The sequence below is a fragment of the Trachemys scripta genome, chromosome 8 (genome assembly GCF_013100865.1).
Source record: "Trachemys scripta elegans isolate TJP31775 chromosome 8, CAS_Tse_1.0, whole genome shotgun sequence".
NCBI classification, from domain to species: Eukaryota; Metazoa; Chordata; order Testudines; family Emydidae; genus Trachemys; species Trachemys scripta.
In genome coordinates, this window is record NC_048305.1 from 50350310 (window position 1) to 50375226 (window position 24917).

At 45.7% G+C, this 24917-nt stretch overlaps 1 protein-coding gene across 2 annotated transcripts in view; it reads left to right on the top strand.

Annotated features, from left to right (window-relative positions):
• PAPPA2 (pappalysin 2) overlaps positions 1-22773 on the top strand; it is a 172939-nt gene extending 150166 nt beyond the window's left edge. Inside the window, exons 21-23 of one of the 2 annotated variants that reach the window (XM_034779977.1) lie at positions 17503-17601; positions 20168-20271; positions 20572-22773. In XM_034779977.1, the coding sequence (XP_034635868.1) occupies positions 17503-17601; positions 20168-20242 (174 nt within the window). In that variant the 3' untranslated portion in view covers positions 20243-20271; positions 20572-22773. Of the gene's footprint in view, positions 1-17502; positions 17602-20167 lie in introns of both variants that reach the window. The other variant, XM_034779976.1, reaches the window with a different exon arrangement.
• The last annotated feature ends 2144 nt before the right edge of the window (positions 22774-24917 follow it).

The following is a 24917-nucleotide window of genomic DNA, read 5'->3' on the forward strand; positions in this document are numbered from 1 at the left end:
GGCTGGGAAAGGAGAACAGTGGAGCTGTTACTGACATTGACAGGAGCCCCCTCCAGCATGTGCATCCTTCATTCCATTGCCCCCTCCCTCCCTCTGCCCGTCCTCCTGGGCAGGCCCATACTGCAAAGCATATGGTAACTGCATAAGCCGTATGTGACAACAGTTCCCTTGGACTCATGGCAATCAGGGGAGGTCCCAGATGACTGGAAAAAGGCTAATGTAGTGCCCATCTTTAAAAAAGGGAAGAAGGAGGATCCGGGGAACTACAGGCCAGTCAGCCTCACCTCAGTCCCTGGAAAAATCATGGAGCAGGTCCTCAAGGAATCAATTATGAAACATTTAGAGGAGAGGAAAGTGATCAGGAACAGTCAGCATGGATTCACGAAGGGGAAGTCGTGCCTGACTAACCTAATTGCCTTCTATGATGAGATAACTGGCTCTGTGGATGAGGGGAAAGCAGTGGATGTGTTATTCCTTGACTTTAGCAAAGCTTTTGATACGGTTTCCCACAGTATTCTTGCCTCCAAGTTAAAGAAGTATGGGCTGGATGAATGGACTGTAAGGTGGATAGAAAGCTGGCTAGATCGTCGGGCTCAACGTGTAGTGATCAATGGCTCCATGTCTAGTTGGCAGCCGGTTTCAAGCGGAGTGCCCCAAGGGTCGGTCCTGGGGCCGGTTTTGTTTAATATCTTTATTAATGATCTGGAGGATGGTGTGGACTGCACTCTCAGCAAGTTTGCAGATGACACTAAACTAGGAGGCGTGGTAGATACACTAGAGGGTAGGGATCGGATACAGAGGGACCTAGACAAATTAGAGGATTGGGCCGAAAAAAACCTGATGAGGTTCAACAAGGACAAGTGCAGAGTCCTGCACTTAGGACGGAAGAATCCCATGCACTGCTACAGACTAGGGACCGAATGGCTAGGTAGCAGTTCTGCAGAAAAGGACCTAGGGGTCACAGTGGACGAGAAGCTGGATATGAGTCAACAGTGTGCTCTTGTTGCCAAGAAGGCTAACGGCATTTTGGGCTGTATAAGTAGGGGCATTGCCAGCAGATCGAGGAACGTGATCGTTCCCCTTTATTCGACATTGGTGAGGCCTCATCTGGAATACTGTGTCCAGTTTTGGGCCCCACACTACAAGAAGGATGTGGAGAAATTGGAAAGAGTCCAGCGGAGGGCAACAAAAATGATTAGGGGTCTGGAGCACATGACTTATGAGGAGAGGCTGAGGGAACTGGGATTGTTTAGTCTCCAGAAGAGAAGAATGAGGAGGGATTTGATAGCAGCCTTCAACTACCTGAAGGGGGGTTCCAAAGAGGATGGAGCTCGGCTGTTCTCAGTGGTGGCAGATGATAGAACAAGGAGCAATGGTCTCAAGTTGCAGTGGGGGAGGTCCAGGTTGGATATCAGGAAAAACTATTTCACTAGGAGGGTGGTGAAACACTGGAATGCATTACCTAGGGAGGTGATGGAATCTCCTTCCTTGGAGGTTTTTAAGGCCCAGCTTGACAAAGCCCTGGGTGGGATGATTTAGCTGGGAATTGGTCCTGCTTTGAGCAGGGGGTTGGACTAGATGACCTCTTGAGGTCCCTTCCGACCCTGATATTCTATGATTCTATGATTCTATGACTCGTGTCCTGATGTGGTGAGAGCCTGAGATTCGCTTAGTGACGCAACACCTGGAGCTGGAGGGTGCTTGTGGCAAGTGTCCTAAAATCCTTTGATTCAATTTCACCTGCTCCTGCAGTGCAGGTTCATAACCAGCCACTCCATGGAAACCCAGTGATCACAGACCGTAGTGGTGGCGTAAGGATGCTCACTTGGCTCTCTGACCTTCTTTGATTTGCAATCACTGGCCTGGTGTGGGATCCCTCCTCCTGCCAAGCAGACATGGGTATCTGGTCTGTCTAAGTCGACTATCTCAGTTCTGGCACTTGCAAGTACCTTGGCTCCAGTGCTGTAGTCTACACTGCTGCCATTGTGGGCCAGTATGTGCTTGCAGTTGTTGGATGTAACATGAAGCTTGAGGCAGAAAAAGGTGTGTGGGGGGGGGAGGGGATACATGGCGGAGGGGGCAAGAGCTTGTTTGATAGTTTATCTAGAATGTGACTATCACAGGGGTTTTCTGAACTCAGCAGCACTTGCTCATTTGTCCCTCGGTTTTCACTTGAAGCACAAGGATCTATGCTGATGTGCAGCGATAGCTGCAGTATTGGCATGACCAGCCTGGGATTCAAGATAATGACAATACTTTGTCTGTATCTACTGCCTTGCACATGAGGATCTCAAAGCCCTTTACCACCAGTGATGGGCCTGGAAGGTAGCTATTAATAGACACACAAACTATGGCTCAGAGAGATGCATCCAAGGTCTGCACAGAGTCTGTCAGATGCACACTAGACTCCCAGACATGAGCCTTACTCACAGTGCTTTCCTCCTTGTTACCACCCCTCCCTGACAAATATCCTTCCAACAGCTCCAGAAACGCATTCTGCATTGTTCCCCCTCCAACTCATCTAATGTAATCTCCCAGCTCCAGCGTCCCGGGGTGGCCATGGAACCGTGACTGTACCAAGGGCAGTAACAAGTGAGGAAGTGGTATTAGAAAAGCAGTAGCAAGAGCAACAGTGGCGGTGGTAGAGTGGGACTGTAACAGCCTGGCAGCTCCACTTTCTCTCTGGCCATTCATGTTAGCAGTTCTCCATCTTCAATACTGAAATGTGGCTTGTGGACTGTTGAATTTTCTCTCCATCCTCGTAATATATTTCTCAATCCTTTACTGCCTAGTAATCTGTCTCTGATATTGGTTTGGAATGTACAGTGGACAAGGAGTAGGACACGCAATAATTATTGGCTCTCTTGCCTGACTGTCCAATTTGCATGGACAAATGATTTGCGCAGGCATGTCCAAGGTTTTGCATGTGCAAAACCAAAGGCACAAAATAGAAGTGTCAAACAGTGAGTGTGCAGGAACATACAAACTCCTGCCACTTTTACCCAATTTTCTAAGATGGGATATTGAAGCAAATTCCTTAGTAGGACCTTAAAAAGGATTTGATTCATGCAGTATCATTAAGAATAAAGGGCCACACGTTGCTGTCAATTACACTGGTATAAATCTGGAATCATTCCAACGAGTTAGGAATCTGGAATTCCTCTAGTAGAATAGAATAGAGATCACAGGCACTTTCAATCCCCATTCTACAGTGCAGAAGTGAATCAACAGCTGGGGTTAGGAAGGAATTCACCCCTCCTGCTAGGGTAGTATTACATAATTGGCCAGGTGCACTGTGTACTTCTTTTTATCACCTTCCCCTGAAGCATCTGGTATATGCCACTGCCAGAGGCTAGATACTGGAACTAGATGGACTACAGATCTGCTATGGCAAATCCTACTTGCCTAAAAAATCATTTTCATCTAAATGTCCATGGCAGAGCTCCAAACACACAGATATTTATGATATTCATAATTTATTTTTCACATTCAAGTGCATTCCTAGGATCCATCCACTTTATTCATCTGCCTTGTTTATCTTCTCTGTCACTCTGTGTGTGTGTGTGTGTGTGTGTGTGTGTGTGTTTCTGCACAGTAACTCAGCCCATCATAAGGTCTTATAGGACTGATCTGAATCCTGATCCAACTGCCCCCGATGTTTCTGGAAAGACCCCCATCAATTTCAGTGGGAAATAGATTGGACCCAGGATGAGCATGCATTTTACGCATGTCTCTAAAGTGTATAGCAGGCTCTGTTTACTTGGGAAGGGAACCAACTCACAGCCAATAAGCTCTGCAATGGATCTCAAGAATCTGCAAAAGTAGTGGACTGGAAAGTGTGTGTTGCACAAGACATTCTTCCCCACAGGGCATCTCTCTGCATAGGGTGAAACCATACGACAAAGCCCTCTGAAGTGCCCCTATTCAGTAGATTTTATTATCTAAATAGACAATGTGCAAACACACAAGGAGTGGGGTGTAGTGCAGCATGAGATTTGTAACAGCCCTTTCCTGGTTTCCTTCTTTCCTGATTTTTTAAAATGTTATTTTTAATTCTTCCCTATTCTGTTGTTGTTGTTAAGGCTATTTACATATTCAGACATTTGATATATTATCATTATTATTGATTACTGTAGCAGCTAGAGATCTCGAGTAAGATCAGAGCCCTGTTGTATTGGGCACTGTACAAACACTCAGTGAGTGACAGTCCCTGCCCCAAAGAACATAGTCTACATAGACAGGGTATAGGGGGGTGAGATTTACTGAAACAGCCCAGCTCATTTGCTCTGCTCTGCCAAAGCAAAGCAGACACCAACCCAGCTTAAGCTTCACATGGCCAATGTAGCCAGCGTAAATATCTAATTCATTTTCCCCGTCTATGTAGTTCGTTTCCTTTCTGAATGTCTCTAACTCTGGACAATGAAACCCATCTAGTCATTTTCACTGGCTCACATGTACTAGCCCACTATTATTATATTTGGGAATCCATCTCTTCTTCCATTGCTTAAATCCAAAGAAGCTGTTTGCGCTGAATTTTTTACATTTCTATTAATAGCTGATGTACATAAACCTTCCTTTATAAAACTTTCTATTTGCTTCCCATGAATCCTAAATTAGAGTAAAAAGTAGCCTGTGTGTGTATGTATCTGTCTGTTTCACACCCACATCACTGCACCCGCCGAGAAATTGTACTTGAACAGAGGTGGGCAAACTTTTTGGCCCGAGGGCCACATCTGGGTATAGAAATTGTATGGTGGGCATTGAATGCTCACGAAATTGGGGTTGGGGTGCGGGAGGGGGTGAGGGCTCTGGCTGGGGGTGCGGGCTCCGGGGTGGGGCTGGGGATGAGGGGTTTGGGGTGTAGGAGTGTGCTCCGGGCTGGGACTGAGGGGTTCGGAGGATGGGAGGGGAATCAAGGCTGGAGTAGGGGATTGGGGCCTGGTAGAGGAGTCAGGGGGGTCAGGGGTGCAAGCTCCAGGTGGCGCTTACCGGAAGCAGCAGCAGCGTGTCCCCCCTCCAACTCCTATGTGGAGGCACGGCCAGGCAGCTCTGCTGCGTGCTGCCCCATCCACAGGCACCGCTCTGGCAGCTCCCATTGGCCACAGTTCCCAGCCAATGGGAGCTGCAGGGGCGGCACTTGGGGTGGGGGCAGCGTGTGGAGCAGAGCTCCTTGGCTGCCCCTATGCGCAGGAGCCAGAGGGGGGACATGTCACTGCTTCTGGGAGCCATGTGGAACAGCCACTGACCCTGCTCCCCGGCTGGAGCACCGGAGTGGGGCAAGCCCCAGGCCCCGCTCCCTAACAGGAGCTCGAGGGATGGATTAAACAGCTGGTGGGCTGGATGCGGCCCACAGGCCGTAGTTTGCCCATCCCTGTACTAGAACCTCTTGCCTTCACACATAGAATCATAGGACTGGAAGGGACCTCAAGAGGTCATCTAGTCCAGTCCCCTGCACTCGTGGCAGGACTAATTATCTAAACCATTCCTGACAGGTGTTTGTCTAACCTGCTCTTAGAAATCTCTAATAATGGAGATACCACAACCTCCCTAGGCAATTTATTCCAGTGCTTAACTACCCTGACAGTTAGGAAGTTTTTCTTAATGTCCAATCTAAACTTCTGTTTCTGTAATTTAAACCCATTGCTTCTTGTCCTATCCTCAGTGGTTAAGAAAAACAATTTTTCTTCCTCTTTCTTGTAACAACCTTTTATATACTTGAAAACTGTTATCTTGTCCCCTCTCAATCTTGTCTTTTCCAGACTAAGCAAACCCAATTTTTTCACTCTTCCCTTATAGGTCATGTTTTCTAGACCTTTAATCATTTTTGTTGCTCTTCTCTGGACTCTCTCCAATTTGTCCACATCCTTCCTGAAATGTAGTGCCCAGAACTGGACACAATATTCCAGCTGAGGTCTAATCAAAGCAGAGTAGAGCAGAAGAATTACTTCTCGTGTCTTGCTTACAACACTCCTGCTAATACATCTTAGGCTAGGTCTACACTACCCGCCTGAATCGGCGGGTAGAAATCGACCTCTCGGGGATCGATTTATCGCGTCCCGTCAGGACTCGACAATCGATCCCTGAATCGACGCTCTTACTCCACCAGCGGAGGTGGGAGTAAGCGCCGTCGACGGGAAGCCGCAGAGGTCGATTTTGCCGCGGTCCTCACAGTGGGGTAAGTCGGCTGCGATACGTCGAATTCAGCTACACTATTCATGTAGCTGAATTTGCGTATCTTAAATCGACTCCCCCCTGTAGTGTAGATGTAGCCCCAGAATGATGTTCGCTTTTTTTTTGCAACAGCGTTACTCTGTTGACTCGTATTTAGCTTGTGGTCCAATATGACCCCCAGATCCCTTTCCACAGTACTCTTCCTAGGCAGTCATTTCCCATTTTGTATGTCTGCAACTGATTGTTCCTTCCTAAATGGAGTACTTTGCATTTCTCCTTATTGAATTTCATCCTATTTATTTCAGACCATTTCTTCAGTTTTTCCAGATCATTTTGAATTTTAATCCTATCCTCCAAAGCACCTGTAAGTGTACTCTGTATGCCATTATCTAAATCATTGATGAAGATATTGAACAGAACCGCACGCAGAAATGATCCCTGTGGGACCCAACTCATTATGCCCTTCCAGCATGACTGTCAACCACTGACAACTACTCTCTGGGAATAGTTTTCCAACCAGTTTTGCACCCACCTTATGTAGCTCCATCTAGGTTGTATTTCCCTAGTTTATTTATGAGAAGGTCATGCAGGACAGTATCAAAAGATTTGCTAAAATCAAAATATACCATGTCTACTGCTTCCCCCCATCCACAAAGCTTGTTACCCTATCAAAGAAAGCTATCAGGTTGGTTTGACACAATTTGTTTTTGACAAACCCATGCTGACTGTTACTTATCACCTTATTATCTTCTAGATGTTTGCAAATTGATTGCTTAAGTATTTGCTCCATTATCTTTCCAGGTACAGAAGTTAAGCTGACTGGTCTGTAGTTCCCTGGATTATCCTTATTTCCCTTTTTACATCTATAGTCAGAGCCTGATTCTCCACTGCTTTGCCTGACTATTTACACCAGTGCCAAGAAGGTTTTGCACTCACTTTGCACAGGTGTGAATGAGTGGAAAATGAGGCCCACAATCAATACGTTGCAGATCTAAACAGTTCTGTTCCTCTTTTCCCTTATGAAGATTGAAACCAGATGCAGTCTCTTTAGAAGCAAAAACAACTAGCTTCAATTTATTTCCATATAAAAGTTAACAAGAGTCACTCCGACTTACTCCAGGTCCGGCTTTGGCTGATTGTCTTAATTTGCTTCAGGTCTGTGTTGTAACAGAAACTCGCCCACCCTATCTCATCTATCAAGTCACGCACTGATTTGTGGCTGTTTTGTAGGACAGAGTAACCCTGCGGTTGCTCCTTGATGTTGCAATGCAATTTATGCATTTTGATATTGTAACATTACAAAGTCGCCTCATTATGCAGCATCAGGACCTAAAGTAGGAAAGATCATCAGTGGGAGACCTCAATTTAATTCCTTGCTGTGCCACAGACTTCCTGTGTGACCTCGGACAAGTCCTTTAGTCTCACTCTGCCTCATGGGGGTGTTGTGAGGATAAGTGCATTAAAGATTGTGAGGTGCTCAGATGCTAGGGCACAGGGGGCCATGGGAGTACCATAGATGGATAGACACGTTACACTGCATCCTGACCTCCTGTGAACTGATATGCACTCAAGACTATTCAAATATCTTACAAGATGTAGTGCCCAGTGACTGTAAAGATCACTGAGGTGCAGCCACGTCTGAGGTAAAAAACAGCAGCTGTGGGGTTGCAAACAGCTGTGCTAGGCAACACTTCAGGATGGGATGTGAAAAAGAATAGTGAGTCAGATGCTCAGCTTGTGTACCTCAGCATTGCCCTGTAGAAGTCAATGGTGCTAATCCAGGTTGCACCAGCTGAGGACCAACCCACCCTCTCCAGTCAAACTACAATCAGAAGTAGGAAGAATGTAATGAGTTGATCTGAAATTTGGTCCAGACCCCTGAGGTTAGCACGTCTCCTCTTTCAAAAAAACTCTTAATGATCACAAGTTGGCAGGAGAGCTGTGGTTGTGCATCTCATGGGAAAGACCAAGGTAATGCATTTTATTAACAAGACGGGGACAGAATGGATTTGCAGTATCTGGTCAGAGCTTGGACACCTTTCACTCACTGAGACACAGGTCATGGAACTGGGCTTCTAGCTCTTTCAAGCCTTTGGTTCAATCAGTCATTTTTTATTTTCCTCTTGTATGTTTTTCCAATGTAATTTTGAGCATGAGCTGTCAAAGTTTCCCCAACAGACGTTGCCATAGGAGCCTGTATTTGTTTAGGGTGGGGACTTTTGTGGGGGAGGGAAGGAGCAATTAGTTCTAGAAGGTATACAAAGAGAGAAAAAAAATCTCCCCTCTTCAGCCCCTTCCCCCATAACTAGACACTGCACATGAGAAATGATCTGGAAATCATTGAGGCCCATGCATCCGAGACAGGCAATTCTTTGCAATTACATGGAAACGAAATAAGAAATAGATTTTTGTTTTTCCAGTGACTCATGACATATGGAGCAGAGTTGAAGGAAAAACTACAGCATGGAATCGTGCAAAAGAATTCAGACCTCACATCATACCCTTCCCTGGGTGCTGCACTAGGGTGATGCCATAGATGGCACTCTTCACTCTGAGACAGGGCCCAAGCATGGTGCTAATGCACATGGTGCCCTTTCTCAAATGGGACAGAGGACTGATGTCCTCACCGACAGTCAATTAAGACCCCTTGGCACTTTTCACAAACGTACAAATATTAACCCTGCTGCCTGCTCATATTCCAGTTTGGGTAATTACAGGCTGGCTGACTATTCTCCCAACAGTTTTAGCTGGATACAGTGTTCTTCATTTCCTGACCTAAATGGTGTGTAGCATTACTGTTAAACCTGTGCAATGGATCCTAACGCTCAGGATCCCTGACTGCCAATCCCGACTCTGACAACGACCAGCTGTGAGGCCTTGCGCAAGTCACCCAATGTCTCGTCCTCAGTTTCCCTATGTTGAGGGGATTAATGGAGGTTTGTGAAGCACACTATAAGGGCTAAATATTATTAAACACCTTTTGCCTTCTATCCCAGAGGCGTCTGCATTTAAGTGATGGGTGCGTATGCACGGTATGAAAACTTGATAAATTGCTTTGCTTCCAGGAATGAAAGGTATTAGATAAATAAAAGTTGTTGTTATTATTGTTCTTGGGTCCCGTGCTGTAGGGTCAAGGGGTAGGAGGAGGGGCAAATGTAAATAGGCAGTTGGGGTACAGGGTAATACCAGCCCCAAGCCATCGACCATGCCTATGAAACAAGAGAAAGTATGAAACATGTGGTTAAGTCGCTGGACTGGGACCGGGGAGATGGGCTCAGTTCCCGGCTCTACCACAGACACTGTATGACCTTGGGCCAGTCACTTCAGTTCCCTGTGCCTTGATTTCTCAACTGTAACATATGTCCTTTCTCCCACCCTGTACCTATCTGGTGTATGTAGATTGTAAGCTCTTGAGGGCAGGGGCTGGCTCTTACTCTGTGTTTGTCTGCTAGGTCTCTGAGCTTGGTTAGGTACTGCAGGTGCTACTGATAATGGGAGTGGGGCATTAGTCCACTGATTCATTGATTTTCCACCTGTCCTAGCTCTCACTTCATCCTCCCTTTTGTGGCAAAATTACATCTGGTTTGTCTTGGGTCTGTCACATGGTGCTCTACTCACCACTGGGTGATGCCGTCTTCTGGGGATTAGCTCCACCCAGTTGAGTGCCCCCTTCAGGTCTTCCAACGTGCAGTTTTCCTCCCACTCCCGCAGTCTCTGTCTCTGAGGTAAGGGAGAAGGAACAGGGAGTGGGGGGACTAGGAACCCCGGAGAAAGCGTTTACCTAGTAGGCCTAAGAAAGAGGGGTCTGACTAGGAAGGTTGAAGAGTGGGAAGCTTGCAGAAGTACGGTAGGAAGTAGTCCAGGGTGACAGAAGTAAGGTTGGTGTAGATGCAGACCATAACTGCTCACTACAGGGCCCTGGACTGGAACCCAGAGTAGAGGGCAGACTGAGTTCCCTTACCAGCCACTGCAGAGTAGTGTTGCTGGGGCAGTGAATGGGAAGACAGCCTGAGTTACTGTGGGAACGACATAGGGCAGCGGGCATGAGGACTGCCTGTCGTTGCTTGTGTGCAGAGACTCCCCTGGAAGGGGAAAACACCGAGCCGCCTGGCTTTATAGAAGTTCCCTCACAGGGAGCTTCCTTCTAATTAGAACCCTCCTCACAGCCTAAATCTCCCCCTTTGGAGCTTAATTGGTTGATTGGGCCCACCTGGCCTAATTCAACTCTTTTGGGGCCAGTGTAGGGAGTAGACTCCATCACAGGCCCAATCCCACGTTTTGTTCCAATCAAGTCGTGAGGACGAAAGTAGCAGATGGAGACTAGTGATGACAATGTGGGCTGTTATAATTTGGCCCAGCTGCGGTTGGTGGTTATTGTGATGTATTTGAATGTGTTGGGCAGAAAGCATAAACTATCTGTAACCCAAGGCAAGAGCCAGTCCACTCAGCAGACAGACACGTCATCAGTGTGGAAAAAGGTTCCATATTCCTTCTGACTGCCAATTTACAGATGCCTACTGCAGAAGCTGTAATAAAAAAAGTCATAGCCACGCAGTTTGTCACACTAAGAGAAATAAGAAAGAGACTAACACAGGGTATAGAAAAAGGAATATCAATGTACATTCTGTAGACAGAGGCAGTAGATATACATACTGGGAGAGTGGAGTAGCCAGTCTCGGTATATATAGTGTGAGCAAAAATGACAAGGCAGCAATCTGGTTGACACCCCAGGTAGCAGCGAAAAACACTTAAAATGGAATAGAACACCATCTCTGCAGTGTCTGTTATCTCATATTCAGAATATGAGAAAACTTTTAAAAATACAAACTGAGGAAGACAGGAATGTTACTAAAAAGTTATACAGAAGGGGAAACAATGCCAATTGGAGTGATGCACGTGAATGTGGAGTATAAACACTGCTTATTGTTATTAGACTTATATGTCGTTGAGAAAGGGGGGCCGGCCCTGTGGCGCCATGAATGGTTATGTAAGGATCCTCTGGAGTGGATATCTAGAACGATGCTGCAGTCACTTTCAGCAGACTCTACTAAAATAGCCAAACAGCAGCTGGCAGGGATACTGAATCGGCCTTAGGAGTATTCAAGGAGGGCATAGCAACTCTAAAACACATGAAGGCTGAAATAATCCTAGACGAGAAAGCACAGCCCAAGTTTCAGAAAGCTCAACCTGTCCCTTACGGTATCCACTCAAAGGTAGACGCTGAATTGGAACGTCTGGAAAGGGAGGGCATACTTTCAGAAGTGGCCAGGAGTGAGTGGGGAACTCCGATCATTCCATTTGTAAAAAAATGTGGTGCAGTAAGGGTGTGTGGAGTGTTTAAGAATACCATCAACCCTGTACTGAAAGCTGAAAAATACTCTTTGCCTCAATATTTTTGCTACAGTGGCAGGGGGACAACGATTTAGCAAGACCAATTTGTCACAGGCCTACCTACAGATGGAAGTTGAGGAAGAGTCTAAGGCAGTGGTACTCAAACTTTTGTAGTGGTGACCCCTGTCACACAGCAGCCTCTGGGTGCGACCCCCTCTTATAAATTAAAAACATTTAACTCTATTCTAAATGCTGGAGGCAAAGCTGGGTTTGGGGTGGAGGCTGACAGCAACGACCCCCTAGGTAATAACCTCACGACCCCCTGAGGGGTCACGACCCCCAGTTTGAGAACCCCTGGTCTAAGGCATATCTCACAATCAGCACACAAAAAGGTCTGTACCAGCATAACTGGCTAGTGTTTTGTATTGCTTTAGTTCCTGCTATATGGCAATGGGCAACGGATCAAGTTTTGCAAGGTGTCCTGAGAACACAGCGTTATTTGGATGACATTACTGTGACCGGTGGAAGTGATAATGAACATCTGGAAACCGTAAAAAGGGTATTAAAACGTCTAGGAGAATATGGGTTACGAGCTAATTGCATAAAATGTGAATTTTTCAAGGACTCAATGGCTTATTGTGGGCACGTTATTGATGTGCAGGGCCTACATAAATCTCAGGAGAAGAGTAAAGCAGTCCTGGAAGCTCCATTGCCAAAGGATGTGTCACATCTTCGATCATTTCTGGGATTTATCAACTACTATAGCTGATTTGCACCAAACCCAGCAAGTGTATTGCATCCACTGAACTGTTCACTGCAGACCGGTCAAAAGTGGGTTTGGTCAGCTGAGTTTCAAAAACTTTTCTGGAAGCAAAACAATTGGTCACATCAGACAGTGCACTTTAACCCATCCTTGCCTATTAAGTTAGCATGTGACAATTCCCCACATGGAATTGGGGTAATTACATGGCTCAGAATGCCAGGTGGCAGTGAGATACCCATAGCATTTGCTTCAAGATCGCTCACAGTTGGAGAACCTAACTATGCACAAATAGATAAGTCTGGTATGGGGTATGGGGTGTGAAGAAATTCATCCAGTGTCTATATAGGAGAAAATTCACCCTTGTCACGGACCACCAACCCCTAATAACAATCCTACATCCAACAGAAGGAGTTTCTGTGACAATGGTAGCACATATGCAACACCGGGCTCTCTTCTTAGCTGGTTACATCTGTGACATCGGATTCAAATGCAGATGGGCTTTCCTGCCTGCCTGTGCTAGCTGAAGGACAACCTGGAATAGAGACAGAATCTGTCGAATTTGTTTCAGATTGAGTGATCCCCAGTGACTTGTAGTTTAATCAAGCAAGGAAACCAGGAGGTATCCCACACTGGCTCAGGTTTATGACGCCAGAAATAGACTGATAGCCCTAATCTGGCACCCTTTTACACACACAAAGGTGAGCTTACCCTACATCAAGGGAGTGTCATATGTGGAATTCATGTTATCATACCTAGTAAACTATGCGCAAAAATATTAGAAGAGCTCCATGTAGGACATGTAGGGCTAGTAAAAATGAAGGGACTCACCAGAAGTTTTGTATGGTGGCCAGACATTGACCAACGAATACTGCAGCTCACTCAGGGAATGTTCGTGATGCCAACGGGTACAGCCTAAACCAGTGCCATTACACCCCTGGGAATGGCCATCCACTTTCTGGACGTGTCTGCATATTGATTGTGCAGGAACATTTTTAGGAATGATGTATCTAATAGAGGTGGATGCCCATTCCAAATGGCCAGATGTGTTTTTTTTTTTCTTCATGAAAACCACCACAGCTGTACAAACAGGAGAAAAACTTCTAAGTTTGTTTGCAAGAACTGGACTGCCAGAGCAAGCTGTGAGTGACAACGGTCCTCAGTTTAGTTCAGAAGAGTTTCAGTGAGACATGAAGAAAAATGGTACTAGCCATATTCCCTCAGCACCATATCACCCAGACACAAATGGTTTTGTTGAAAGGTTAGTACAAACTTTTAAGCAAGCCCTGCAATCCATGACAGATAAGCGGTCATTACAACCTAAGCTGTCATGCTTCTTGCTAAAATGTTGAAACATAGTACATACCATGATGAACCAAACACCTGCAATGCTGTTTATCGGCCGAAATCTCAGGTCACCCGTGGACTTATTAACGCCAGATCTACATCTACAAGTTAGAAATCATCTAATAAGTCAAGCGATGACGAAGGACCAGTGCACCTTGTGAGCTACAAGTGGGTCAAACAGTTCTGGCACATTATTATCGGGGACACAGTACATGGCTTCCAGCAATTGTTAGTGCACAAACAGGTTCTTTGTCCTACACAGTACAAGTGGCACCCAATATGTTTTGCTGCCACCACACTGACCAGTTGCGAGATTTGGGTGTGACTCCGCGGCTGACAAAAGAGGCAAAATTTGGAGAATTGCCAGTTGTTCCAACATCAGTGCCCCAGTTTGACACAACCACCAATAACATTATGCCAGAAAGCAGCTGTGCTGAACGACCGGCATCGTCCGAGGGAACATCTGAGTCAGACATTGCTGGAAACACACCGCTTCCTCAAGGGAGTGCTTAAAATGTTGGCAGATGCTATCCAAAAAGAAAACGCAAGCCACCTGAAAGCCTTGACTTGTAACTGGACCTTGTTTCCCCCCCTCCCTCCCCCAAGTGCTTCTGAAGTTGATGTGCCCATTTCATTTCAGGGAGCAGGATAGAGATGATGTAGGGAATATTTTGAGCAGAGTGTTGAATCAGTTTACGTGAATTTTCAGGTATAGCTTCTTAAGCAGTTGCTTATGTTGAATCTGTTATTATATAGTGATTACTATGTTTCTCATCTAATGTAATACAGTACAGAGTCAGTTAGCCCTCATGGTTCCAACTGTATGCACGTCAGGGATTTGTGCTGTGTCCACAATACACAACAGTTACATCTGTCAGCATTGCTTCTGCATCGGGAGAGCTGCGGCACTTATAGTGCCTGATTCTGCGTTTTGGCTTCCACTGTTGTGGGGATAATGCCATCATGTTTCAATGCTCATTCTCAGTAACGCATGCCTTGGCTAGACAGGGAGGACTCTGCTAATGGGGGGTGAACCTCAGAGGTTTGGAATTTTGGTTCAGATCAATGCTCAAAAGGCTGGATGTCCATTTGGGCCATCAAATCCACTTTGCTCTGCAAAATAGAACTGGTAATCTCACAAGATCAGGATTTCTGGCTGTATTTCCAATATGTCTAGCTCCTGATGAGAATAATCTTTCCAGTGGCTTTTGGTGCAGGTCAGTACCCAATAGCATGTAGACTAGAGCCAGGTGAATATTTAATTCCTAATAATTTATTCAATGAATGCTGCCTCCTTTTTGTTATGACTAGAGTGTGACATCACATTTATGTGTTACTCAAGTTTATTCATGAATTTCTCTGGAAATAATTCTCAGTTGCAGCTTTTTCCTGAACAGTTCATTGCAAATACTTCGAATTCATGCAATGGTGTTTAGTTACACAAGTCACATGTCCTTGATTCTCATCGCTGATTGGGTATTTCTCTTCCATGATTACATGACTCATAACTAACCAGCAATGGTGCAGATTTTGACTTGTGTGTTAGCTTTGCAGTCAGAGAGCTGCCCTGTTGGGTAGTTGTGCAATCTGAAATTCCGTTTTGTCTGTGAGTGAAATTTATTCACTAGAGGCTTATCTGGTCTGGGGATTTTTTTAGCTACACTGATAGAGGTGCACCAATGCTAACCCAAGATGAACACATGCTGCATTATTGTAAAAAGTGACCTGTACCTGTGTGGCTACTGGGGTAACCCACACCAATGCCAGCCACTTTTTACATCCATGCAATGCATTTGTACTAGGTGTTTGTAGCAATGTAGCTACATCAGCCTAACTACACCGGGGTGGAAAAATCTCACTGTAGGACAAGAGAGGGGTTTTCCAAGGCACCTAGGTGACTTAGGAGCACACCACTGGAACATGTGCTCCTAAATCACGTGGGTTCTTCTGCAAATCACACCCCAAGCCTTGACTATTCCCAGAACATGAACACAAAATGGGGTTGGAGTGAATTTGTTTAGCAATTCCAGCAAATGTTCCTGAGCACTTGTTTTGCAGTATTGGCCCAGCTCTTGTAAGGACACACAACAATGAGAAAGTTTTACAAAATTGTTGTGTAAAAGGCTGAGTTTTGGCTGAAGGTAAAGATGGGGGGGGGCCTTCTGTGGGCATGCAGGAAAATGAAGCAAAATGGCATGAGAACCTCCTCTCCCCTTAGTGCACTGGCCAAGCATGGCTGTGGTCCTTGTGCTCCCATCTGGCAGGGACTGGAGGAGTTTAGTGCGGAAGATGGTGATAGATTCCCCAGAGGAGGGTTGTGATGAGGTTGGGGCCCTGGCCGTGTCCCCTTTCCTATGCACCAGAGATGCAGTGGGGTGGCACACAGGTGGAATCATTTTGCACTCTGGATAAGGTTATCATTAGGGTCTGTGCTGTGTGACTCTACCCAGTGCTCCTACGGATACTTGGGAGCTAAGCTGTAGCATCTTGGATGTGTAGCAATGTGAGACTCACCTGGCCCGGCGCCTCCTGCTGGACGTCCAGGGAATTAGCTTGCCAACCTCCGGAACGCCCTCTGTTGGCCGTTGTCTCGCCTGTCGCTGTCCCCATTGTCCTTCTCGGACCCCGGTGCCCCTTCTCTCGGGGTTCTGCCCCCTGCAGTACCCTGCAGTCTAGCTGGGTCTCCCCTCACTAGGGAACCCCCAACTCTCTATCCTCACCTCGCCTCAGTCTTGGGCTACTGCCAGTCACCATCTAGCCCCCGCTGACTGGGGCGGACTGCAGTATAATTGCCACTCATCATTGGCAAGGAGGGTCTGGACCTGCTGCCTCTGCCTACCCTTGGGCTGCCCCTTTGCAATCCCCAGTACCCTTCTTGGCCTTTAACAAGGCCTGAAGCCTGGGGGTTTTCCAGGCTGGAGCTCCCCAGCTCTTCTGGCCTTTCCCCAGCCCTGCTCCACTTTAGGTACCCTGCTCAGCGCCCAGCAGCCAGGCCCATCCCCCTCAACATCTAGAGGGAGACTCTGTTAGCTCCAGCCTAGCAGCCCCTTTTTAGGGCCAGCTGCGGCTGCTTCCCCAATCAGCCCAGGCTTACTCACAGGGCTGTTTTAAGCTCTTCAGGGCAGGAGCGGGTGACCACCCAGCTACAGATGGATTTGCCTGCCCTTTTTCTTAGTCCCAGGCAGATTAACCATGTTCTGTGCTGAGCTCTGACTGTGTGATCAATAGGCAGAAACTACACAGCCTCTCTCATACTTAGCTGTACAGCCTAAGCCACGAAGCTCAGATGTGGAGCCATGATTTCTCAAAGTCTGGGCTGGGGAGATTTTTGGGTCAGTCCAGTATGCAGTCAGTCTAGGGCCCTGATCACACCATGACATTGACTTCAGTGGAGCCGCATCGAACTGGAGTAACTTGGTGGAAGAGCAGGCCCAGGTAGCTCAGAACTGGCTCTGAACTCACCCAAAGTTCAGTGGCATTTGATTCTGAGGTTTGGTTTGGTCCATTGTAGAGCTAAAGCTGGCTGTGAAGCTCACCTCTGGATTTGAACTTCCCTGAATTTCAGGGAGTTTGGTTTGGGCCCGTCTCTAGTGGGAGGTGGCATTCTAATACAGTTCCCTCACTTTTCATGGCTGTACAGAATTGCGCCTCAAGCCATGGCCTACACCTTCTTCAGAACTGAGTCCCACACTGGCCAGCTGATAAACTGTTTTTTTGGGGACACTTTCACTGTAAAAGCTTTGGGGAAGTGTGGCAGGGTTGGGCCCTAGACAGTGATGGTGATGCATGAGGGCTTTGTTGAAGACCCGCAGTCACAGGTCTTGGGAGGAGTTTTCCATTCATGAAGCATCCTAACTAGTCTCCACTCAGCAGTTTCTCATTTCTCTCCCTAGCCTTTCCAAGCAGATGGCTGGTGTGACACCATCAATAACCGGGCGTATTGCCAGTATGATGGGGGTGACTGCTGCTCCTCCACACTGTCCTCTAGGAAGGTAAGTGAGCTTCCCACAGGAGTCAGAGGGGAACGGGCCGAGTTCAAATAAGAGCTCAAGGCAGCCAATGGTTACAGGCTTCGCTGCACCTTGGAATGGAGCCTGCAGGCTGATACCCAATCAAGTGGAAAGCAGACCTCAAGGGGCTTGATCCAAAACCTCCTGGGATCAGTAATTGACCTAAATGGGTTTGGGGTCAGGGTCAATGGGACAAAATGCTCAATCCAACTCCCACAGATATCCATGGGACACTTTTCCCTTCCGGAAATTGGTCACTCAGACAGCATCAAGTTACTACAGTAAGATTTGGCGTTACAATGTTGCGTGACTCAGCATCTCAGTGATGCAGTGATTTTGTCATCCCACCCGGTTTCTTTCTTTCTTTCTTTCTTTCTTTCTTTCTTTCTTTCCTGCTGGACTTGGCCTTTGTATTCCACCTTAGAAAGCTGTGCCTGTGGGTAATTTAGCAGTTGCCTCTTTTGATTTGTGAATCAAACTGGCCCCGCTTTTTCTCCCATCCCTACCTACCTTCTTTACTACCCCTGCCATCACACCCAGTTTTCACAACATTTCCTTCCAAAAGACATCCAAGAGTAAAACAAACCTTAGGGCACGGTTACTTTTTCATTCCAAAAATATGTGGGTCTGGTTCTTTTCTTCCTTCCCTTTATTATGGATCTCAAATCATTTGTCCTTTCATCACTTGTAAAAAAAAAAAAATCAACTGCTAATATGTAAGTTGGATGACAGGAAATGGGTGTTGTACTAAAATAACTAGAGATGGGCACCTACAATTTCACTTGGCGATCTTACAGAATTGCAGTGATACATTGTAGGGATAGGACTGAGTGAAACTCTGATGATCCTAATAATATTGGCATCTTGGGGATGGAGAGAGGTGAGGTGGTAGAGGGCGGGGGTCGTTGGGGGGTAGCAGTCACCTAGCTCCATTGTGAATCCTCCAAAAAGCAGCCAAATCAAACTGCTGAAAAGAATGACTCGTTCCATCTCCTCAGAGCCCCACTAGCTTTTCGCATGAGCACAAAAATCCACTGAACTGCTTTGTTCATATGATCAGAAATGGAGGAGAGCAAGAAGTTAGGCTCAAATACAAACCAGCTTTCATCAGATCAGATTGAAAGAACCCAACACGTCTCTAAATAACAAAGAATTCCTGGCTCCGAGTTTGGTCTGTATGAAGATCTCCAGGAGGTAGAATGAATTCCAAGACCCTCATCTGTCAACTCTCTTGCCTGTGGTACCCCCTGCTACACTGACTTGCATCTGAAGAAGTGAGGTTCTGACCCACGAAAGCTTATGCTCCCAGTACTTATGTTAGTCTCAAAGGTGCCACAGGACCCTCTGTTGCTTTTTACAGATTCAGACTAACACGGCTACCCCTCTGATACCTGCTACAGTGTTACTATGGTCCAGCTCGGGAAGGTCCTGATCACAAACTGCTGCATGCAGCAACACTGGGAGTCTTGCTGCTACCAATTAAGCCACATAGCAAAGAAAGCTTACTTGGTTGGGTGAGGTCAAGGACTGGCATAGAAGGAGGTGCTGCAAATCGGGATATATGGTCACTGGCAGAGCTGGAGGATTCAGTGTGGTTAGAGCAGGGGCTGCAGGTCAGGACAGAGACCCCCTAAGTGCAAATGCACTACATAGATCTAACCCTATTCCCCCCACACCCCCTCCATACACACCACCACCCAATTTTTTTCCTGGAAATCTTTTGTTTTAGCTAAAAAAAAATCTCTCTTCTTTTTTTTTTTTTAATCAATCCTCCCCAATTTTCAGTTTTTTTGTCAAAAATTGAAAAAAATACCATTAAATCTGCAGAAAATACCAATTTGAACAGTTCTAACCAGCATCTCTCCCAAGCTGCCTCTGAGTTCTACAGCCTCTTGGCTTTTATTTAAAAATGATAGTCTGTAGCTGTTTTGATTGCAAAATATACCTTGACAACATGAACCCAATGCAAACATCTGCCTGAGTTTGCATACAGCATGAAACAATAGCACTGAGAGGGGTGAACTGCCTCATTCGACTCTGTGGTTGTTAACTCAGGGCCAGGCATGGTCATGAACAGATGTACCGTGGCCTCTCAGATGGTAGGAGCTTATTTTGTGGGTAGAGTTTGGAGAAGTACCTCTACTTCCCTCCACTCTCCACCATTCAACCCCTGTAGGGCATGGAACATGCCTTAAGGTATGGGCTGCATCCAATACAATGTGACCCAAAACCTGATTGAGACATTTGGGTGCTACTGTAATACATAAGAAGAACCATACTGACCTTGGCTGGCTCCTGTACTGGCTATCTGGGTGACCAGTCCTGCCTAACTTCATTCCTGACCCAACTCTCACTGAATCATGGAAAGACCCCAGTTGGCTACAGTGAGAGCCCTAGGTTAAGCCCTAGTTATTGGAACCAATTAAAAAGCCATTGGTCCTTGTATTCTACCCTCTTGATCCTCAGAGGGGCTCATTGTAATCAGGTTTCACATCCCTTTTCCAGTGAGCGACTCTGCAAACCCATTTGCTTCTTTCCTTCCCCTCAGGTGATCCCATTTGCTGCTGATTGTGACCAAGATGAGTGCACCTGCCGGGACCCAACGGCTGAAGAGAATCAGTAATGGCACCATGAGCGGCTTCTGTGGGCGAGGCGAGCACCAGAGGAATAAATGGGAATCAACTGGGGCCGGTGGGAGAGTGAAAGGCGGCTTGGGAGAGGAAAGAGGAGAGTTGGGAGGAGGAGATGGGAAGGAGTCAGAATCAAAATAAGGACGATCTCTGCATTAAATTGGGCACAGGCACCCAGCATTCTGAGGCATCGTGTGAAAGGAGGGATGTGCATGATGAGGAGAAGGGGGGAAACAAGTGACAAGATGGTGGATTGAGAGCGGGAAGACAAATCTGCTCAACACATAGTTACACCTCCTACCCTTCTGTCACCCCCTTTCAGAACCAAAATTGAGATCCAGGACTTGAGCCAAAGCCCAGTGAACTCAGCAAGGATGAGTCTTTCCATTGACTTCAGCCAGCTTTGGATCAGGCCCTAGAGCCAACAGATGAGAAGCTGCCATGGACACTTTATGTTACAGTATCAATGGTTTGCCACCTACGAGTGTCTGTTTGCTCTGAATTTCCTCACTACTCACTTCCTCTACTGTATAGGCTCCTTTTAGCAAGGTTGAGGTAGTTGTGATCTCTCTGCAAATATTTAAACATAATTCTATATATATATATATATGTATACATATATATATATATATATATATAAAATATATATTATATATTTTTTGCTGTTTATTAAGCTGAGAAAGAATACCCTTTGTAACACCCATGCTGCTGTGAAGTACAAACTATTGGAAAAAGAGATTGGAAAAGAAGTGAACTTCCCATAATTTGCTGGGAGGGAGAGGAAAACAGAGAGACACCAAGCAGGGCCTTTAATTCTAATAGGAGATGCCTTGCCAGTAACCCAAAATTAGGGGCAAATGCTAAGAAGTACTGAGCACCTACAAATCCCGGGGACTTCAATGCGATTTGAAGGTGCTCAGCTTCATTCAGAATTTGGTCCTAAGACAGTATTTGAGATATGGTTATCCTTCAAAATATATGACAGTACTCTTGAATAGCTCTACCAAACACTACGGCTTACTATAGTGTTACTACATGATGGTAACTCTGGAATACTATAATGCTATCACTCAAGAATACTTCACTATGGCCCATTACTCCAGAATTTTCTAGGGTGGTTCATTATGCCAGAATACTCTAGTATGTTCTAGTGTTCTAGAATACTCTCATATGGTCCCTTACTCCAGAATTTTCTAGTATAGCTCATTACTCCAGAATACTCTACTATGAGCCATCTCACACTGTGTTATCATCCTAGTCACTGCTTTGTTCACACTATATCTCTCCCCCTTCAGCTGTTGGTGACCTGGGTTGGAAAGGAAAGTGTAAGAGCCAGGCAATCAAGAACATCCCATCCATAAAGATAAGGTCCATTCTGCTTAAAACCTCCTCTCTGGTCATGGGATCTCCATGATCCAAACATGGTATTGGCAGCTTCTCAGAGTACACCTGGAAGAGGCTGCACTAGCTTAAACCACTTCCCAGGAGAATTTTTGTGTCTTTTTTTTTTCTCCTGGGGTTCATTTTTCTGGTCTTCATTGCCCTTAGTTTATACCATAAAATATCAAGAGAACTCTTAGCCTGACCTCTCCCTTTTGTAGGTCACCAGTGAAATAATTCAGATGAGTTTCTAACCAAGTATGATCCCAACCAACGTTTGGACCCAGAACCAGACTTCCCTGAAGTTCACATAAGTCGGTTGGAATCAGCCCATTGGAGACAGATGCCAGACTTGGGACTTAGAGCCAGATGTGAATTGCCCCAGTGTTTGAGCTTTTTCAGATCTGGAGTTTAGATGAGCCCCCTTTTATTTCATAACAGATTTTTGGAATCACTTTAAAGAGGGATGGAGGCAGGTAATTGAAGAGAAATGGAAAACTGGGGTTGAGGGGAGGAGAGAAAGGGGATATAAAGATGGGGAAAGAGGAGTAGGGAGAGAAAATGTGACTGTCTCAGGGTCTCTCTGTTGTTGGGTTAGGGCTGAGGAAAGTTCCAGCCAGAGTTTTTCCTTTGACAGTGGAAGGTTGGAGGAATGGAGCAAGTTGTGAAGCGAGTCTTGACCAGGCCCTTTTCAATGTGGAAACGCTCCTCCAGCTGAGGAACACGTGGAGGGAGAGTGACTCTGTAGGGAGACTAGGGAATTTCAAAGGCCAGCATGCAGTTTCTGTGATTTTGGCTCTTGCCGGTCTGTTTGTCAGGCCTGTCAAAAGGGGACCTTACAAGTAAACCCCCCTGCTCTACTCTGTGGGACCCTACATCAAGTCCCATGTCTGGGTCTCTCTCCCTTCTCTGAGCTGAGAGGGGCAGGATACATGCGCAGCTCCAGGGAATAGGTGGCAGGCGAGTCAGTGTGTCACTTCACTCAACAATAGGGCTGCTCAAAATGTTTCTGTTGAAACTACTTTTTTGATGAAAAATTGTGGTTTTGACCAAGCAGAATGTTTCGCAAAAAGGGTCTGCTTTCTGCAGAAAATTTTGACTGAATACCTGAAAACCAAAAAGTTTGCAGTTTTCAGCCAAAATCTGAAAAAAAATCCTGTTATGGTGTCTCATGCCCCCATTCTTCTCCATGGCCAGGCCCCCAGCTGGACTACATATCCCATGATGCACTGTGGTGAGGGACTCTTTGGATATACCACAGTGGCTCAGCAAGAGGGCAGATTGTAGTGCATCATAGGAGAAGGAGTTTAGAACATAAGAACGGGCATACTGGGTCAGACCAATGTCCATCTAGCCCAGTATTCTGTCTTTTGGCAGTGGCCAATGCCAGATACTCCAGAGGGAATGAACAGAACAGGACAATTATTGAGTGATTCATCCCCTGTCGTTCAGTCCCAGCTTCTAGCAGTCAGAGGCTTAGGACAGTATGGGATTGCATCCCTGACCATCTTGGCTAATAGTCATTGGTGGACCTATCCTCTATGAATTTATCTAGTTCTTTTTTGAATCCCTTTATACTTTTGGCCTTCACAACATCCCCTGGCAATGACTTCCATAGGTTGACTGCATTGTGTGAAGAAGTACTTCCTTTTGTTTGTTTTAAACATGCTGCGTATTAATTGCATTGGGTAACCACTGGTTCTTGTGTTATGTGAAGGGGTAAATAACACTCAGGTATATCTCCATATATATATATTTATCTCATAGAACTGGAAGGGACCCCAAAAGGTCATCCAGTCCAGCCCTCTGCCTTCACTAGCAGGACCAAGTACTGATTTTGCCCCAGATCCCTAAGTGGCCCCCTCAAGGATTGAACTCACACTCTAGGTTTAGCAGGCCAATGCTCAACCCACTGAGCTATCCCTTCCCCTTTTCTATTGACTCCACGCCAGTCATGGTTTCTATAATATCCCCCCTTAGTTGTCTCTTTTCCAAGCTGAAGAGCCCTGGACTTTTTAATCTGTCCTCATATCAAAGCTGTTCCATTCCCCTAATCATTTTTGTTGCCCTTCTCTGTACCTTTTCCAATTCTAATACATCTTTCTTGAGATGGGGCGACCACAACTGCATGCAGTATTCAAAGTGTGGTCATACCATAGATTTATATAGTCATATTATGATATTTTCTGTTTTATTATCCATGCCTTTCTTAATGGCTTGTAACATTCTGTTAGCTTTTTTGACTGCCACTGCACATTGAGCGGATGTTTTCGGATAACTATCTACAGTGACTCCAAGATCTCTTTCTTGAATGATAATTTAGAACCTATCATTTTGTATGTATTGTTAGGATTATGTTCTCCAATGTGCATTACTTTGCATTTATCAACATTGAATTTCAACTGCCATTTTGTTGCCCAGTGACCCAGTTTTGTGAGATCCCTTTGTAGCTCTTCGCAGTCTGACTGGGACTTAACTATCTTGAGTAGTTTTGTATCATCTGCAAATGTTGCCACCTCACCGTTTATCCCTTTTCTAGATCTTTTATGAATATGTTGAACAGCACTGGTCCCAGTACAGATCCCAGAAGGACCCCACTGTTTACTTCTCTCCATTCTGAAAACTGATAATTTATTCTTATCTTTTGTTTTCTATCTTTTAACCAGTTATCAGTCCATGAGAGGACCTTCCCTCTTGTCCCATGACTACTTACTTGCTTAAGAGCCTTTGGTGAGGGACTTTGTCAAAGGCTTTCTGAAAGTCCAACTACATTATATCCACTGGATCACCCTTGTCAATATGTTTGTTGACAGCCCCCACCCCATGCCAACCAAAGAATTCTAATAGATTGGTGAGGCATTATTTCCTTTTACAAAAGCCATGTTGACTCTTCCGCAACAAATCATGTTCATCTGTGTCTGATAATTCTGTTCTTTGCTTTAGTTTCAACCAATTGGTTTAGTACTGAAGTTAGACTTACTGGCCTGGAATTGCCAAGTTCGCCTCTGGAGCCATTTTTAAAAATTGCCATCACATTAACTATGTTCCAGCCATCTGGTACAGAAGCTGATTTAAATGATAGGTTACATATCATAGTTAGCAGTTCTGCAATTTCATATTTGAGCTCCTTCAGAACTCTTGGTGAATACCATCTGGTCCTGGTGACTTATTACTGTTTAATTTATCAATTTGTTCCAAAACCTCCTCTACTGACACCTCAATCTGGGATAGTTCCTCAGATTTGTCACCTAAAAAGAATGGCTCAGGTGTGGGAATCTCCCTCACATC